Raw genomic sequence first — 18,863 nt, 5'->3', positions numbered from 1 at the left:
CCATGGGAAGACACAACAGCTTCTTCAAGGTGATGGTGGTAGTGGAGTCCTGTTCTTCTCTGTGATCTGGATGTAATTTGCAGTATTACATACAGTTAGTATTGCTAATTCATATTAATACCAGCTCCTGGGACTGAGGACAAGGCTGGTTTATCTGCCTTCTACTATAGAACTACTTTTCTGCTACTCCCAGTGGAAGAGAAACAAAGAGGGAGCTACCTGTCAGCCATGGAATTGTATGGCTTTAGAATCTTTATCATACAAGCATTCAGGTGTCCTTCTTGTCCACTCTTGCTCAAGCTTAGACCCTTCAGACTGGAGCCTAACACTCAGGGAGGTATTGATTCCATCTCCTGCTAACTCTCCTTCCTGCTCCCAGTCTAGCTGTGGGTTTGAGTCTATCTGTCTTCTGATTCTGTGTTATCATAAGTGAGCTGTTACAACCTCCTTCCCTGTTCTGAGTGTCCCTAGCCCATGCAGTGGGTAGCCAGAAATGGTGGTGTTAATGGTGAAATGGCGGATGCTAATAAGCCCCTGCTAGTTTTTGGAAAGGAACAGTATTGACAGTTGGCCCTGTGGTACAAAATCTGTCTCTTAGGAGTTTTTCCCTGTCACTTGGGTTTGTTCCAAGTAGCACTAGAATGGCTTGCTTCAGCCTTTCCTTCTGTCAGCCGCCTGTGTGCTTCTGAATGCTATTGCTTTATTTACCCTCCTCTTTCACATAGTCACAGGCACTAATCCACATTATAGCTCTACAGGCAGTAAATTAAATTATATTAATTCTAAACACAGTGTTTTTGAACTATATAGAGGCTGCAGCCTTTGAAACCACTAACTTAATTTTGTTCAACCCTTACTCAGTAACTCAAAAAGAGCCAAAGTTTTTTTCTTTCAAATTTGGTTTAAAAAATAATAATAAATTGCTCCCAGACAGTAGTTCTGGGTGCCAAATTTTATCTGCAGTCTCAATCTTGTGTCTATACTGAAGCTTCTCTAAAGTCAGAGGCGAGGCATGGATGAGATGTGAGGGACTGTAACTCTTAGTTTAATCCAACTGTGTCACCTCCGCTGTGTGACTTTCCCACTGGTCACTTACTCCCTTGGGGATTGAGTCTCTTGTGTACAAAGCTACATCTACAAGATTCCTGAGAGACTGAAATGCACGATTTATAGAGCACATTGAAGATGTGTGTGCATCTGAACATAAACCCTGCCTCTGAGAGGACAGGTGGAACTGAGACACTCCAGGCTGTCCTGGTCTCCATCCAGTCACATGATATAAATAAAGCTAAGCATGCTCTTCCAGTGCAGTTTGACTTGATCTCAGCATTTTGTCACATTCCCTTGATTTTAGCAAGTCTTCATCATTTGAGGTAGGCCATGTGTATTTGGGAGCACTCTAAGCTCACTAGAAAGCAGGTGATCAATTGGGATGCTGTCATCCTGCCCTGCCCCCACCATTGCACTCACTCAGTTGTGGGAGAGTGGGGCCATTTCTTTAAAATTGTGAGAAAATGGAACTCTTTATGGCACCAGTAAATTTTTTTTGTTAGGCAGTTCCTAAAACAAGAGGAGTCTAGACATTTTCACGTCAATAGCAATACTACAGTGTGGGTGTGTGCATGGGTGTGTACCCTCATACATATGTTGCTTTTAAATTAAACTCTGACACTTATACAGTATGAGATTCACAACAAGTTGTTCTGGAATCAGTACCAATGCTATGTGTGATGTTTGTTATTGCTGCACCAGTCTTCCATGCTTTGGTTAAACTGTGTGCGCATCATCTTCAACTGTCTCTAACAATGATCACCCTAATGCTTGACCATTCAGAAGGCATGTAAAAACATTTAACTGGCATTTCTTTTTAAGTAAAAACTTAATTCCCTACACTGCAGTACTAAGGAATGTCAAGATTTTCTGAAACAGCTGCCTGAGGCCAGAGTCTACTGCAGATACTATGACAGGCAGCAAGTCTCTGCTTTTGAGCATTGCCTAACCAGCCCTTAAATAGAAGGAAGTGAGTACTCAGTCTGCCTAAGGTGAAAGCAGATGGCATCTTGGTGCTCAATCGAAACCTGTATTTCTGAATCATGGCAGCTTTTTCTTGGTTCTTGGTGACTTTCTGCTACTCACGGATGCAGGAGACTTTCTAAAGACATTCCAGACAGTGTCACAAAAAGACTAAATGTGCTCCACCTGGCCCAGATAGTTCATACCATTTAAAACTGGACTCTGAGAGCCGAGTGGGAGAGCCTCAGAGAAATCCCTGTTATATTTTCAGGATATTTATTTGGACTATGTTTTAAAAATCTATTCGGCTGTATATTCTTATGGAGCATTCTCTGTTCTTTCTGTTGGTGATTCAGTGCTAAGAAAAGCCACTTAAATAGCGTTTTCATTAGCACTCTGTTAGCTTCTGTGCGGCGAATGGTAGCTCTGGGGCCTTCTGTAAGTACACTTTACTTGCGTTTATACTTGCTTGTGGGGTTCATACCAGCCCAGGTTTGTAAGATTCTGGCCTAGTCTGTCTTGGTTTGCCCAGGAGAAATTTGAAAGATGCTTAGTAATGATGACAGTGCAGTCCATGGCTGTCACCTGATGTGATCACAAGATAGCTGAGATGGTCACATTGTCACCTGGTCCATCAAGCCAGGCTGAACTTTGTGTGCATCACACTTGTATATACCAGCCAGGGCAGAGGACAGTGGGGTCTAGCTCTTGCCACATTGAATTCAAGTTTCTTCTCTCCTTTTTACTATGACAGGTTTGAAACTGTATACAGTTTCTGGAGATGTTAGGGTTGCCAACCATTGCTGACTTGAGTCAGCGCCCACCATTTCACACACAGCTCCAGTTTAAAGCCAAGTCTCCCCAAGTCACTGAATTTCTCCATGCATTAACAGCTGTGACCTACCCTCTCTGTTTCCTTTTGTTTCCAAAATGGCTGTGCTCTTGTGTTTAACTTTTTACTTTTTGACGAAATCCCTATAGAACGAATGGATAAAATGTGACAGTCTCTGGGGACAGTGGCCTTTACTGTGGTAGCACGGCTCTCTCTCGATGGGCTGTGAACTGTATGTGCTCTTTGTAAAGTGATGGTGTTACTCACCAAGGTTCTGAGCTCTGCAGGGTGTCATGTTGCTTTTTGTAACAAACCCTCAGCTTCTAAATCCCTGTGCTGGGAATGATTACATAAATCTGAATGGTCGTTTCCAGAGTCTGATGAATCTGGAGAACGCCTTACTCTTTGGGAGAAGAGTTTTACAAAGACTTTTTCTTTGTGGAGAAGGACTTGGCCTTTGTAGCAAGCTTCTGTTGAAAATGTCAGCAGTGCTAGCTTGTGTAGCTTTGTGTTTGGAGAGGAAGCATGATGTGAGCTTCGCTGCGCTCTAACTCCATGCACATGTGTGCTAAGGGAACATGATGTGCTCATTTGTTGCATTTATGCTGCTCTCTGACTTTAAGTAAGATGGATGAAATTACATATTAAATAAAAACAGCAGCTCCAACAGCAGCCCTTAGCAAATGGAAAAAGCCTTCCAGAGACAGTAAAGAGGGAGATGATGGCTTTAATAACTCATTGACTCGAGAGAGCTGTCTATTTAAAAGCTTGTGCATAATAACTCCTTTATGGGATTTACTCGGTGCTAACTGTCTAATGGTCAGAAGTGATCTGCCATTAAATTGTGTTGGCGCGGTATTACCCAACACTGCATTTTCTGTCTTGGCCAAATATAACAGTAATTTTCTACATGCACTCAATGGCGGGGACACCTGCGTGATACAAAATCCACTGAACAGGAGTAGCTGCATGGCCTTGGCGGCCTGATATTCCTACATTTTAAGGCTGCTTCTGTAATTGAGAATGTGCAGCTAGCACGGCCATGGTGTGTATTTGTTATGTGTTCATTCTAGGCTGCAAGCTTCTTAACATGTATACTTTTCTTTTGCACTCTGGAGCTAGGAAGTTCTTTGTGTCGGGCATACTTCTCTCTGCTAGAGGGAACTTTGGAATGTAGAGGCTACTTTTCTTGTGTTACTGCAAAAGCCATGTCCGATGAGTGGCTCCAGCAGGAAGCATCTCCTCCCATCCTGGGCTGTCAAATGTATCTGAGACCACCAGGCCAGACCCACCCCGGGGCTGTCTCTACTTCCTTCCCAGTTTCTCCCCCCTACTGTTGTCTTTTTCTGTGACCTGGTTAACTTTTTAAGAAAGTTTTCAAAATGCAAAAACTACTGTGTTCCATCATTATTTAAAAATAGGATTGATCAATACAAAGCATTAGCTGGAGGCAAACATGGCACTTCCTTATTGATCTCAGGAGCTGTTGCCTGCAGGCAGGCTTCTGTGAAGGTGAAAGGATACATGAACTGCACTCCCAGGACAAACAGCTGCAGTCGCTAGGAGCAGACTTCCTTTTTATATGGAAGGGATTCTGCAGCCCCTAGTCCCTCTCAGTGAGATGCATGCACAGACATACAGTACAATCTTACAGCTCAAGCGGCCTGCTGACTGCTGCTCTGGGAAGTTTTTGGCCATAGCTTTACTAATTGGTAGACACTATTCAAGGTTATGTATATCAAAAGCCCACTAATTTTATGCTAATTAACACATGCCAGCTAGTTAACAAATCCACTAATTAGCAAATGGGTGTTAGCCAGAGTATAGAGTATGGAATGTGTTCTACATGATCATCAGTTGCACACCAGTAAGGCTGAGTACATGAGTACCAGAAAAGTCTGTCAGCTGAGGAGGAATTATTGAGAAAGTTGTGTAAGGAAGTTAGTTGTGGGCAGACCCTGCCCTGTCAGTCAGACTCCAGCAGCTGTGCCCTGTCACTGGCCCATTGTGCTGTTTGCCATCAAGCACACAAGTACATACATGCTGCCTCTCCCCTGCTGGAGAAGCCTTAGTCACAGACTCAGGAGGCAGATCTCCCTGGCCCCCCATTTCAGTTATGCACATTTCCAAAGAAGGATATCAGTACCACTCTTGTCTTTATTAGATGTTTAGCCAAAGTGGATCCTCAAGAGAACTTATTGGATGCTTAGGGAATCTTGTAAAATTTAAAAAAAAAAAAAAAAATGGCTTGGAAATGTAGAAGGCTTGCACATTTGAATCCAAGAGATACCCTAGTTAAATGTGAGATTATCAGTCCGGATGTCACTTAAGAGGATGTTCTGCCTGAGTGTGGTGCCCAGAAAGAATGGGAATGGCCAGCAGCCCGTCCTGCACATGGCACCTGCCTCCACGGGGACTATAGCCAGAGGCAAACCTCCAGCAGTTTGCTTTTCCCTTCTGTATTCAAGAGGTGTTCTCAGAGGAAAGAATGTGAGGGCATTAGTATCACTATCTGTTTGATTACTGTGTTGACGTTTTTAAAGTGCCATTAATCATAGGAAATGGAACTTAATGATGTAGAAAAATACTCAGCCAGAGAATGTCAAGAAAGGGAGCCATGGCCCGGAACTCATACTAAACTGGAGCGAACTCGTCCTAACCATAATTTGTTGCTTTGTGTTACCGTGGCTTTACCTCAGCTCATTAACTGGGCAGCATCTGTGCAAGCAAGGAAGATAGCAAGCAGGGCAAAGGTGAAGTCTAAAGGCAGCATTGAAGCTATGTGGTATACGGAAAGAACATTCAGCTTTAGATCGTAGCTCTGAGGTTTTACTTACATTCTTTTGAAATCGCTTTTTTCTTTCACACCCTTCCCTTTTATACTGTTGTGTTGCCATGGGGCCCTAACCACCCTCTGGAATATACTTTCCTTTTGAATGCTCTGAGCTTTTTAGGTAATTTCACTTGTGTGTGGCTCGATGCCATTTGTGACGTTGGAACTGGCAGTGTCAGGTCGCCCTCCCATCACAGACCACAGGCATAGATACGCATGTATAGCTGGGATATGGAGCATGAACAGTGTCAAAGCCAGCAGTGCTTGACACATGCCGTGTTGGACTCTGGTATCATCAATACATCGTATTTGTCTATTAATCTAAATTCAAATGTTTTCCTACTGAGAATTGCAGGAAATGTGTGATTAGATAGAGACAGCCTCGTCTAGGAACTACACATGTGACACTGAACTGTCATGAACAGCACACTGTAAAATGTTTCTGGGCCATCTCGGAACAGGTGCCATACTTGGAAAATAGCACAAGAGCCTAAATCTACCTTCTCCCCTTGCCCACATGCCCTTTAGCTAAATCTTACCACAGCAAGGGCATACCATAGACTCTCGGGAAAAACAGACTGATGTGTAATGTCCTGGGGTGAGAGAACTGAAGGTAACGTAACCTGTGTAAGGAAATGTAGAAGGTAAGATCACTGATAAATGTTGGGCTTTTTTTCCCACTGAAGGTTTTTGTCATTCATTGGAGGGACACTGTGTGAGATTGGAAAGCCTGAAATGCAGCAGAAAATAAATTTATCTCTCGGGAAAGAAGGTATAGAGAAAACTGCTGAAAGATTACAGACGACTGCACACACCCTGCAGGTCATCATAGATGGTCTGAGCCAGCCCAAAACCTTTGACATACGAACAGGTGAGTTGTCTCCCTTCTCTTCAGGAAGCTCCCATCAATTTGGTCTTCACAACAGGAGAGGGTCAAGGGTCAGCATTGATCCTCCACAGTCACTCAGATCTCTGTCTGGAGTCAAAGCTAGAAGCATGCTTCAGACTCCTTAGTCATGTTGCTTTGATGGTGCCCCAGGCTGGACACATCTCATGTGCTGTGCTTCTGTGTGCATGGAGGCATGCTCTCCCCGAGTCTCCTATAAACTGTCTTTATGCCTGAAGAGCCAGAAGGTAAAGTTTTCCATTCACACCAAAAAGTGAATCTTCTTTCTAAATTACAGCCTTCCAGGTTTCTGGATTCCACTTCGCTGAGCACATTAAACAAATAAGATGATATCTCTGTGTTGGTTGTCTTTCTGATTTAGAGTGTTCTCAGCTTTCTGTGCAGGGAGAGGGTAGAGGAAGGGTAATAGCCTAGTTGCTGAGAGCAGTGACCCACTGAGACAGAACTGCAGCTGGAGAGAATAAAGCACTGAGGATGAGCAGTGCCTCCCTGCTGTCCTCATGTAAAGTGGCTGTTCCCACAGATGGAACTATGGAGAAGCCTGCTTCTCTCCTTGTGGATCCCATGGCTGTCTCTTGTGGGGACACTAAGATCAGTGTGTCTCATGACGGGTGGGATTGGTAATTTGCCTATGCACTCACTGGATGGTTGGCAAAGACACTTGAGCTATGGGTGGCCTGGACTGTATTTTCCTATCCATCTTTATTTTTCTATCAAGGTGTTGGTTGCTCCTTTATCTCAGTTACATGAGGGACTCAAAAAAAGGCAAACACTCAGTTAACCTGGCTAAGCAGAGGAGCCTCTTGTTGAGCAGAATGCGGATGGGCCTGGGCATTCCAGTGTGACACATGCAATTTCAAACAGGTCTCTCTAAGCAAATGTTCAACTAATCTCTGCCCTAGTGAAGTCATAACACATTTCCCAGGGGGAGGCAGAGGGATTTGGAGGTGGGGGTAGTGGACAGTATTTTGGGTATTTTCATGTTACATTATTTGTATTACTGCTTTTTTCTCCTTTTCTCAAAAGTGTTTCCTGTCTTGTGGCCTCATTCTTTCCTACACTCATCTGGCTTCTGTTCTTTGGTGACATTGTTCCTTTTGTTAAAACTCTCCTTGCAAGTTAGTTTCCTTAATTCAGAGCATACTGGTGCAGTGGCCTAACTTGCTACCTTGGCTCGTGATGTATTAAACTTTACGTAGTTCATGGAGGATTGGCTGTCTTGGGGAACATGCTGAGTGGTTCCTGAGTGGTTTTCATGCAAAGCTAAACTGAGCAACTGATCCGAACCCCAGGGGTATTGCAGCCACTGGATTTCTGCAAGGAAAGAGGGGAGAGATTTCCAAGCATGAAACTGCCTTACTGGCCTGGGGACCAGCTTGCCTCTGCCCTGGGCACCTTAGTTTCATTTTGTGTTGACATGGTCTCAGCCTATGTGGTTCAAATTACCAGAAGTTCCTGCTTTAGAATTTAGCATCAGGTGAAATCCCAGAGTTCATTCCCACATTAGTGTGTTTAATAAGGACAGTGAGGCTTAGGGTTTATGGATTTTTGTCTTGTTTTACAAAAGTTGAGGGAGCTCAATTTCTAAAAAAGATCCTGGTTTTAAGGTGGTTTTGGGTTTTTTTTGTTTGTTTGTTTGTTTGTTTGTTTGTTTTTGGAAGGGAAAGAAAGAGGTGACCAATTGTTAATACAAATGTAAAGGATAGGTCCAGCAAGTAATCAGGGTAAAGCCAACAGCTGTGGAGGAAAAGGAAATGGGTTAGGGGGTAGGGGATGGGGGCAGGGGTGAGGACTAAGTAAAGGAGATCCAAGCTAGAATGTGTTGTTTGTTATTAGAGTCAACACTCAATGATCCTAGGGAAGAGAGCCGAGCTATAGGGGTAAATGCAGGCCATGGAGAACTCACAAGCCCCACTTAAACTAATTGTCTCACTATCTCAAACCTTTGTTGTATTATGTTGTCTGGAGCCAAGTGGTACTTAGCCTGCTTTGTGCTCACTTTTTAGGGGCTAGTGTCAGTGAACAGAGATATGTATGCTGGCATGGGCCAGGAAAGGCTGTAAAGAGCCTAAGACAGGGACCTGGGGTCTTCATCTTTGTGTATCTGGCATACAGCAGAGCACTAGCCACAAGGTAATGACAGTAAACAGTCAATCAGCTGAACTAGAGGAAGAGAGAGGCTAACTCTGGCTGACTCTGGCTGGTGTGCAGTTCTGAGCCACATGTAATCGAGAGCCTATACATTCTGATTGAATAAATGTATGTGAAATAGAAAGAATTGAATTCTGAATTCCCACTAAAGTAAAGAGAGAGATTTGACTTCACTCACGTTTGTCCAAAAGCTAGTGGAACGTTGACCACCTTGAAACAACTTTAGAATTCAGGCACTGAAAGCCAACTCCCCCTCTTGTGTCTCCAGGGCTCTAACATCCTGAGCATTTGTGACTTATAGACTCTGACTGTCCTTGACAGCGAAGAAAGTGAGCCAAACATCCAGATCCTCCCGAGCAGTACTTACGGTCCCATTAGTGAGACTGAGTTTAGAAAAAAGAAGATGTCTGAGAAACTTTTCTTGAATTGTCTGTGGGAACTGTTTCTCCCAGAATGTATTTTTCTCAAGACAGGTCCATGTCCTTAGCTTCTGTATCTCTTCTCTCAAAGAGCATTATTGATCTGGGCATCCATATCAATCAATACATAGTGAACCTTAGCCCTCTAGGTACAGTGCCTTCTGGGTTACACTAACATTTATCCTCTTTCCCCACAGACTTTGATAAGCCTGACTTCAAGAGAAGCATAGTTTGTCTGGAAGATCTGCAGGTTGGGACAGTTCTTACAGGCAAAGTGGAGAATGCCACTCTGTTTGGAGTTTTCGTGGATATAGGAGTGGGGAAGGCGGGGCTGATTCCTATCCGGTTCATAACAGAAGCAAAGCTATCCAAAACAAAGAGGAGAAGAAGCCTAGGCCTGGGCCCTGGAGAAAAAGTGGAGGTTAAAGTCCTCAGCGTTGACATTCCCCGATCTAGGATTTCTCTCGACCTCCTTCGGGTATTGTGAGTGACCCACTGAAGGCCAAACGCCAAGACACTCCCTCATTTCTCCAGCCTGAGGAAGATGAGCCAGAGGTCATGGAACCTAGAGAGCGGATGAGAGGGGCTCCTGGGTAGAAGTATTGATCACACTATCCTGACTTCACAAAAAGAGCAATGGATGTCCTCACCAGCGTCCTACAGAAGCAGTCTCTGTCTTCATAATTCCTCATTGACCACACTCTCTACAGCAGGTGGCTTCACATTCTCCTGCTAACATCTGCTGCCTTAGACCTGGGTTGTCTTGCTTATTAGAAATATGCAGTGTTGATTGACACATTGAAATTAGTGGTCTTTAATCATGCCATTTTATTGAGGTATTATTAGCACTTTTGCTCATAATTTATAATTTTGGAATAATCTTTATTTTCCTTAGCAAACCAAGTAAAAATATACTAGTAAAAGATTATCATGTATATATACCCATCAACTAAATCATTTCAGTGTGTTCCTCAGAACATGTGTGTTGACCTCTACAATAAATGACTGGCTGGTGACTTTGGTGTGCTGTATTCATTGAGTGAATGCTAGAAGCCATACTGAATTAAAGATGTGATTTGTGGAACTGTGCCTTGGGGAAGACGAGAGATTCTGGACATTTCAAGAATGACTTTAATTGTCGTAATTTATCACAGAGCTCATATTCTTTTTAGCCATCATCCAAGAAGGGCCAGTGCAGTGACAGCAGCGACTCTGACTCTATTCTTGTTCGGTGGAGAAGGTAAGTGTGGCATGGCACTTCGGGGTCAGATGAGGTGAACAGAGTCCACACCTATCACTGATGGTACAGTAAACTCACTTGTGTGAACACGGACTTGATGGTCTGGGTGATGTGTGGAAGACAGATACTAAAGTGTGGTCAGCCCTATTTCTTTGTCTTGGACAATTCCTTAATTTGTAAGTAAACAACCATTACCCTTGAAGACTTTTCAGTGCTGTTACTGCTTGTCCTCAGGATGCCTGATTTGGGATCACCCACTGGGAGTTGTCAGGAAGTAATGTACACATGGTTCACACCAGTTCCACCTGGTGGCTTCCTATTCTCAAAACACTTGGCCTGTCTAACTAGTGTAGGTAGGTGTCTTTGAAGTTCTGTTTGTTTCCCCATTTTATTCCTGTGAGCTTTTTCTGCTTTTTACTTGTCTCTACCTGACAATGCTAATGTGTTTTCAGTTGGTTTTTCTACTCATTCTTGCCAAGGCTCTCTGGTTCACAGTGTGTAGATGAATGCCACTTGACGACCCAAGGTGCTCCCAGGAGTGCTCCCCCTCCTGGGCACTTTGGATGAAGGAGCCAGAGCAGCTCTGTGCCCTTGACAGCTAAGCCTTTGAGAGTGGGAGGAGGACTAGTGTGTCCTTTGCACTTTTTATCTAACATGATAGGACCTGGGAAAAGAAGGACCATATCTTTGTCATCACTGCAACTCTTACTGATGTGGGTTTACGAGATGGAGCTGGGTTGGAGGCAGTGACTTTTTGTAGAGTTTGGCTATAGAGGAGAGGGGGAAACAGCATAATGGCTAGACGTGAAATGGAGCCAAGAGTTTCTCTGTTTCTAGAGAAAAGAGATAACGTGTAACGATGAAGAGAAACTTGATACAGAGGACAGGAAAGTTACTGAATGATATTCTCGATTGAATGGATTCAGTTGGAATCCAGTTCACAGTGGGGAGTTTAAGGCAGGGATGCAGTGACAACTGGATTGTCACTTGTACCCATTGGAAGAGGGAAACTCAACTTTCTCCAGTCAGGTGACACTGGGTATACCAACCACTCTGGGACAGGCCTCACGTTCAGTGAACAATGGACTCCACAGGAGTTTTTGTTGTTGTTTTGTTTTTGTGTGTGAGCTTCTATTTGGTTACAGTTTGATAGTTTGTGGGGCAAAGGGGTTAACATGGTTTTATTTTGTTTTCTTCTTTAGGGGTCAGCTGTTGTATTTTGTTTTTGTTTGAGTTTTGAAAAGGAACTTAAAGTTGTGATGATGAAGAGGAGAAGAATATGATCAAATATATTTAAATTAAAATTAAATATTTTTTTAAAAAGATAAGAATACAAAAAATTCATATTAGTAGGAGAGGAGACAGTTTATGAGCACAGAGGTAGGAGATCATGTGAGAACTTAAAGAAGTTTCTGGATATCTTCTGTTTTTCTTATTAAAATAGGGAAGAAAGGATCAGGGGATTGAGAAGAAAGAAAAAGACAAGAAAAGGGTGAGGTATATTGAGCTGGACGTGCTCAGACATGGAGGGGGACAGTCAGCCCATGCTCAGACATGAGGGGGACAGTCAGCCCATGCTCAGACATGGAGGGGGACAGTCAGCCCGTGCTCAGACATGGAGGGGGGGACAGTCAACCCATGCTCAGACACGGGGGGGGGGGGGACAATCAACCCATGCTCAGACATGGAGGGGGGACAGTCAACCCATGCTCAGATATGGAGGGGGACAGTCAACCCATGCTCAGACATGGAGGGGGGACAGTCAACCCATGCTCAGACATGGAGGGGGGACAGTCAACCCATGCTCAGACATGGAGGGGGGACAGTCAACCCATGCTCAGATATGGAGGGGGGACAGTCAACCCATGCTCAGACATGGAGGGGGGGACAGTCAACCCATGCTCAGACATGGAGGGGGGACAGTCAACCCATGCTCAGACATGGAGGGGGGACAGTCAACCCATGCTCAGACATGGAGGGGGGACAGTCAACCCATGCTCAGACACGGAGAGGGACAGTCAGCAAGTGCTCAGACATGGAGGGGGGACAGTCAGTCTGTGCTCAGACATGGAGGGGGACAGTCAACCCATGCTCAGACATGGAGGGGGGACAGTCAACCCATGCTCAGACATGGAGGGGGGGACAGTCAACCCATGCTCAGACATGGAGGGGGGTACAGTCAGCCCATGCTCAGACATGGAAGGGAGACAGCCCATGCTCAGACATGGAGGGGGGACAGTCAGCCCATGTTCAGACATGGGGGGGGTGGACAGTCAACCCATGCTCAGACATGGAGGGGGAGACAGTCAACCCATGCTCAGACATGGAATGGGTACAGTCAGCCCATGCTCAGACATAGAGGGGGATAGTCAGCCCATGCTCAGACATGGAGGGGGGGACAGTCAGCCCATGCTCAGACATGGAGGGGGATAGTCAGCCCATGCTTAGACATGGGGGGGGACAGTCAACCCATGCTCAGACATGGAGGGGGGACAGTCAGCCCGTGCTCAGACATGGAGGGGGAGACAGTCAACCCATGCTCAGACATGGAGGGGGGACGGTCAGCCCGTGCTCAGACATGGAGGGGGGATGGTCAGCCCATGCTCAGACATGGAGGGGGGACAGTCAACCCATGCTCAGACATGGAGGGGGGACAGTCAACCCATGCTCAGACATGGAGGGGGGACAGTCAACCCATGCTCAGACATGGAGGGGGGACGGTCAGCCCGTGCTCAGACATGGAGGGGGGATGGTCAGCCCATGCTCAGACATGGAGGGGGGACAGTCAACCCATGCTCAGACATGGAGGGGGGACAGTCAACCCATGCTCAGACACGGAGAGGGACAGTCAGCAAGTGCTCAGACATGGAGGGGGGACAGTCAGTCTGTGCTCAGACATGGAGGGGGACAGTCAACCCATGCTCAGACATGGAGGGGGGACAGTCAACCCATGCTCAGACATGGAGGGGGGGACAGTCAACCCATGCTCAGACATGGAGGGGGGTACAGTCAGCCCATGCTCAGACATGGAAGGGAGACAGCCCATGCTCAGACATGGAGGGGGGACAGTCAGCCCATGTTCAGACATGGGGGGGGTGGACAGTCAACCCATGCTCAGACATGGAGGGGGAGACAGTCAACCCATGCTCAGACATGGAATGGGTACAGTCAGCCCATGCTCAGACATAGAGGGGGATAGTCAGCCCATGCTCAGACATGGAGGGGGGGACAGTCAGCCCATGCTCAGACATGGAGGGGGATAGTCAGCCCATGCTTAGACATGGGGGGGGACAGTCAACCCATGCTCAGACATGGAGGGGGGACAGTCAGCCCGTGCTCAGACATGGAGGGGGATAGTCAGCCCATGCTCAGACATGGAGGGGGATAGTCAGCCCATGCTTAGACATGGGGGGGGACAGTCAACCCATGCTCAGACATGGAATGGGTACAGTCAGCCCATGCTCAGACATGGAGGGGGATAGTCAGCCCATGCTCAGACATGGAGGGGGGACGGTCAGCCCGTGCTCAGACATGGAGGGGGGATGGTCAGCCCATGCTCAGACATGGGGGGGGGGGGACAGTCAGCCCATGCTCAGACATGGAGGGGGAGACAGTCAACCCATGCTCAGACATGGAGGGGGGATGGTCAGCCCATGCTCAGACATGGAGGAAGGACAGTTGGCTTCACAGTCAGTCAGAATCACCAGCCAGATCAGCTATGGGGCTGCAGGATCAGATGAGGAGGAGAGGGATCTGCTTGGATTTGGAAGTATACCAAACAAGTACACCCTAGAGAGAAGGGCAGGAACTTAAGGGCTTGTGGATAAAGAAACTACTAACTGAAATTTAGACTTGGTAAAAAGAGAAGTGGGAACCCAAGAGGGCAGGAGAAACCACAGGCTAAAGGATTGCAGGTAGAGCCAAGGAATCTGGGGTATGGATAAAGGTCATAACAGTAAGAGATAAGAGTAGCCGTTAATTGGGGGTGCATAAGCTTCAAAGCCTGGAGCTCATCAGTTTTGGTAATGATGGAGTAAGAGAGATGGTGACATAGTGCATACAAATAGAAGGTGACTAGAAGTCAGGAACTGAGTTTGAGCATTGTCTGTGGATAAAGACCTTGTCTTTGCGGTTGCAAAGGAATGCTGGTACAAAACACGATGACTTAGACCAGTGGAGGCTGGAGAGGTTGTCGAACGGTTAGGAATTCTTGCTGATGCTCTAGAGGACCCAAGTTTGGTCTCCAGCACCCACTTTTGGCCTATTTGAGCACATGGGACATTCACCCACACAAATATAGATACATACAAATAGAAATTAATAATCTGAGAAAAAGCATGGTAGAGGGGGTGCAAAAATCAAGATTCTGGTTGTATTTGGAAGTAAGCAAAGATGGTTCCAAGGCTTCTGTCCTAAGTAACTGAAGTGTAAAACTGACATCTACTGAGATGGACAACATGAGAGGTGCAGTAAGGAGTTCATTTAAGACAGGTGAAATTCCATATGCTCAGTAGAGTATATCCAAGAGCACATGCTAGGTTAGGTAGTATCTTGGCTTCTTTCCCTGTTGCTGTGATAAAAATACTCCAATAAAAGTGACTTAAGGGAGAAAGGATGTATTGTACCCACATCCAGGTTATAATCCATCATGGCATGGCCAAGAAGTCGCAGTGGTAGGAAATGGAGAGAACTGGTCACATTACATCCACAGTCAGGAGAGAGCAATCAATGCATGCATGCTACCTCAACTCCCCATCCTTTATGTTGTCCAGGACTCAGAGCCCAAGGAAGGATGCTGCCTACAGTGACAAGACCCCACATCCTTTAACATAGTTAAGAACATGTGTCAGACCTGTCTACAGACCAGCCTAAGCTACACAGTCTCACAGAGACTCTCTTCCCTGGAAATTCAAGATTGGTTCAAGTGAACAATTAAAACTGACCATCACAGGCAGTTAATTGTTTTAGACTAAAGATCAGGGGAGAATTCTGGAAAAAAGCCTGGGACTAGTTATAGTTATAGTTATGAGACTGAAAAAAAAACACTGGTGAAATAGGTGAGCATAAATCAAACAAACAAACAAAAAAAAAAAAAAAGAAAGAAAGAAAGAAAGAAAGAAAGAAAGAAAGAAAGAAACCCATGGCAGACAATCCTAAACCCTAATCTTTCCAGAAGACTGGAATTTATTTCTTGCTAAGAGAAAGCTAATTGAAGGGAACAAGAGGGTAGCTGGTGAAATGGTCTGACCTTTGGGTATAGGCAGAATCCACCCACTGAGCAGTTTCTAGGAAAGGTAGAGGGGTGAATAGGTCAGGCGCCAGCATAACCACCTAGATTATCTTGTCCTTGCTGTCTCCTGCTTGTAGTGGTGGCTGTGCTGTCTGCAGGGCAGTGGCAAGAGCTCAGTGAGAAGTGCTGGGTTTATCCTGGTGCTGTGGAGGATCCAAAGTAGCCTGCACTGCCTCATTTGGACTGCACACCATGTAAGAAAAAAGTCATTTCTTTAAACTGAGGATAAAGTTCCTTCCCTACTGCATGTCACTGTTCCCAGCTGTATCCTTTTCATGAAGAAAATTGCCCCACATATAGTAGGTGTTCAATAAAAGTCAATGAACTATAAAATGAATTAGGCAATACAGAGGCATATAGATTTCTGTTTATTAGAATACATTGTAAAATGTCAAATATTCAACAAACAATAAAAGATGAAAAATTATAAAACTTTACTACTGAATATTTACAAAAAAAAAAAAAAAAGAGTAGCTACTTTAAGGTTTATTAGGTTCCTGAGAGGTAAGCACTACATTGTAAAAAGACCAGCTCTGGGCTAAAGAGACAGCTTGGTGATTAAGAACGCTAGCTGCTCTGACAGAGGACCAGGGGTCTAATTCTTGGACCCCAATAGTAACATACAATCTTCAGTAGCTCTAAGCTCCAGAGGTCTGACGTTTTCTTCTAGCCTCTGTAGGTAATAGGCTCACACAGTACAGATATACAGACAGACAGAGCAGCCATACACATAAATATTTTTTAAATTAGAAACACCAGTGCTTCAAAAATAGCACACATACAAAAGCAGGCTATTAGACACATTTTCCAAAATTCCAAATAGCTTTTTTTCTGTTTGTTATTTGTTTAGTCACTTTAAAGATTATGTGAAAAACAAAAATAGTTCTTTAAAGGAATGATAAAGCTGGAAGTCTGGAGGGAAATACCTAATATTAAAGTATATTATAAAGCTACTTTCATTTAAACTGTGGGGCTGGACAAACAGGACAAAATAAATCAACTTAATATTAATGAAATCTGTGTATGTTAACGGTGGTATTTTGAATTGGGACAAAATTATATTGTCATAGAACATAAATTCTACATGGATATACATGAATAAAATTACTTTTAAAGGTTACAACCAAATAGAGAAGGGCTTGGAGAAATGTTTGAATAGCTATGTGGAATACTAGAAAAACCATGAGAATGCAAGGATCTATGAATGTCAAAATTCTAATCAGAAGGGCATTTCCCCAGGCAGTTGTGATGGAGCCCTGTGCCAGGTGCCAGGAGCCTTGGATGAAGAAGGAATTACTGGAGTTTGTCTCCAGCACTGTGGGCCTGGGACTTAAGCATAATTCAAAAATGCATCAGGTCCAATGTCGTGCGGTCCTGAAGAATGTTGGTGTCATCTCATCATGCTGAAAAGCCACAGACTTTAGACAGCTCAGCTCCGGATTAACAGAGTACTCAGGTCGGAGCAGGAAGGTCTGTATTTCTAACTCTGACGCCAGAGTTAACACTTGTGTTAAAACTGGAAATGGCAAGAAGGGACAGGATGGGAAAACCAGAAGTAAATTTAGTCTCTTCACTTTGGCCTCCTGCCTAAAGTCAGTCATAATTATGAGTTGGGTTTTATTAACAAATGAGAAAACTCCTGAATGACTGGGCTCCTTGCCAACACTGTCTGCTCCACAGGAAGAGATGGGATTTCTTCTCACTTGTCCTACAGGATAAGGATGGTTCACACAGCCTGGGTTTCCTATTTAGCTGAGAGGATGAGCAGACTCCACTTCTACCTCTCAGAAGTTAAGAATCACCCCCAGAAAAGATGAGCTTCTCTTGCTTTGAAAACTGTGATGCCCACCCCTCAAATATCTTAGAAGAATTCTCATACTAAAGTAAGGAAAGTATTCATCTAAATGCCACAGAGCCGTGCCAGCAAGCTTCTCACCACAGAATGGTCGTGCAGCAGGCCTGGGATACTGTGTGGACGAGGACAATCCAAAGCTGAAGAGACAATGGTAGCTAAGAGGTGGGGGCAGGGTATATATGCGATGACTCTGTGTGATTGGCTAACCAACATTTAAGAAGCCTGTTTGATCCAAGCAATTAGGCAGACAACAATTCTGGAATTATTGTGGTATCTTACAAAGCGTCCAAACAACACGTTTGCACCTGATGCTTAGTAAACACTGTCACTCTGGACAAAACTTTCTACCCTTACAGCAAGGAGGGAAACTGAGCAAAGCAGCCTGCGTTTGGATAGCTCTTCGACCCAGTGGCTGTCTCCTTGGATCATGAGACATGCATGTCCCAGGTTCAGGATTGAGGAAGGTGGCACCAGAGAAAAAAGTGTTCTCAGATTCTTTGCTTCAAACTGCCAGGGGATTCATGAAACAGAACACAAAATGCCCATTTGGTCAAGTTTGTGTAATTTGATCCTTTAATAGCTTAAATGCCTGGATTCTTAGGTGGACTATCATTTTATCTGACATATACCTGAAGTTCTTGGGGGCCATTTTATCATAATTTTATGACCTGTTTTTCTGACTAACAAAGACACATACAGTGCTATAAAATGTGCAAATGATGAGATTAAAGCATCAACAATGTAAAAAAGGTATCAACTTTTATAATTTATATACTTTCCCAGATTGTGTATATTCCTATGAAGACTTTTAATAAATTGGGGGGTCTTAACTACTGTTTTGCTAAACTGGGGTTATTTCTACTGGCCTGCTTTTTCTCTATAAAATGTATAGTATGAATGATATTTTCATATCAACACCTACATACCTGCCTTATCATGGGTCCTGGCTGGAGTCTAAGAAGTCCCTGGCAGAATAGTTGTTCTCCTAAATTGTGGCACTGTTTTAGAAGGCTGTAGGGCCTTAGGAGGTGGGACCTATGTGGCAGAACAGGTCCTTTAGAAAGGGACTTTTGAAGCTTATACCTGTCCCTGGTTCCCATCTTGTGCTGTCCTGGTTGCCATAATGCAGTCCTTAAGGTGCTAGGTGGACCATGAATCCTGAGCCAAAATGAAAAACAAACAAACAAAAATCCCCTTCCCTCTTCTCTCCCTTAACTCTTCTGTCAGGAGTTTCATGACAGCAGCAAGAAAAGCACTGTCTATGGAAATGGTTGTGGAGCACTGCTGTATGGTCCCGAAGGTATTCTTCTGCCAAGCATGAGC

General features: G+C 44.7%; 1 protein-coding gene across 2 annotated transcripts in view; it reads left to right on the top strand.

The window, feature by feature from the left end:
* Positions 1–10,171, top strand: part of Srbd1 (S1 RNA binding domain 1) — a 178,517-nt gene extending 168,346 nt beyond the window's left edge. The window contains exons 20-21 of one of the 2 annotated variants that reach the window (XM_034514629.2): positions 6,365–6,549; positions 9,353–10,171. In XM_034514629.2, coding sequence (XP_034370520.1) covers positions 6,365–6,549; positions 9,353–9,642 — 475 coding nt within the window. In that variant the 3' untranslated portion in view covers positions 9,643–10,171. The remainder of the gene's footprint in view (positions 1–6,364; positions 6,550–9,352) is intronic. The other variant, XM_076942403.1, reaches the window with a different exon arrangement.
* The last annotated feature ends 8,692 nt before the right edge of the window (positions 10,172–18,863 follow it).

This window comes from Arvicanthis niloticus, chromosome 11, assembly GCF_011762505.2.
Source record: "Arvicanthis niloticus isolate mArvNil1 chromosome 11, mArvNil1.pat.X, whole genome shotgun sequence".
NCBI lineage: Eukaryota > Metazoa > Chordata > Mammalia > Rodentia > Muridae > Arvicanthis > Arvicanthis niloticus.
The sequence above is the reverse complement of the archived record's forward strand: the minus strand, read 5'-3'. Positions and strand labels throughout refer to the sequence as shown.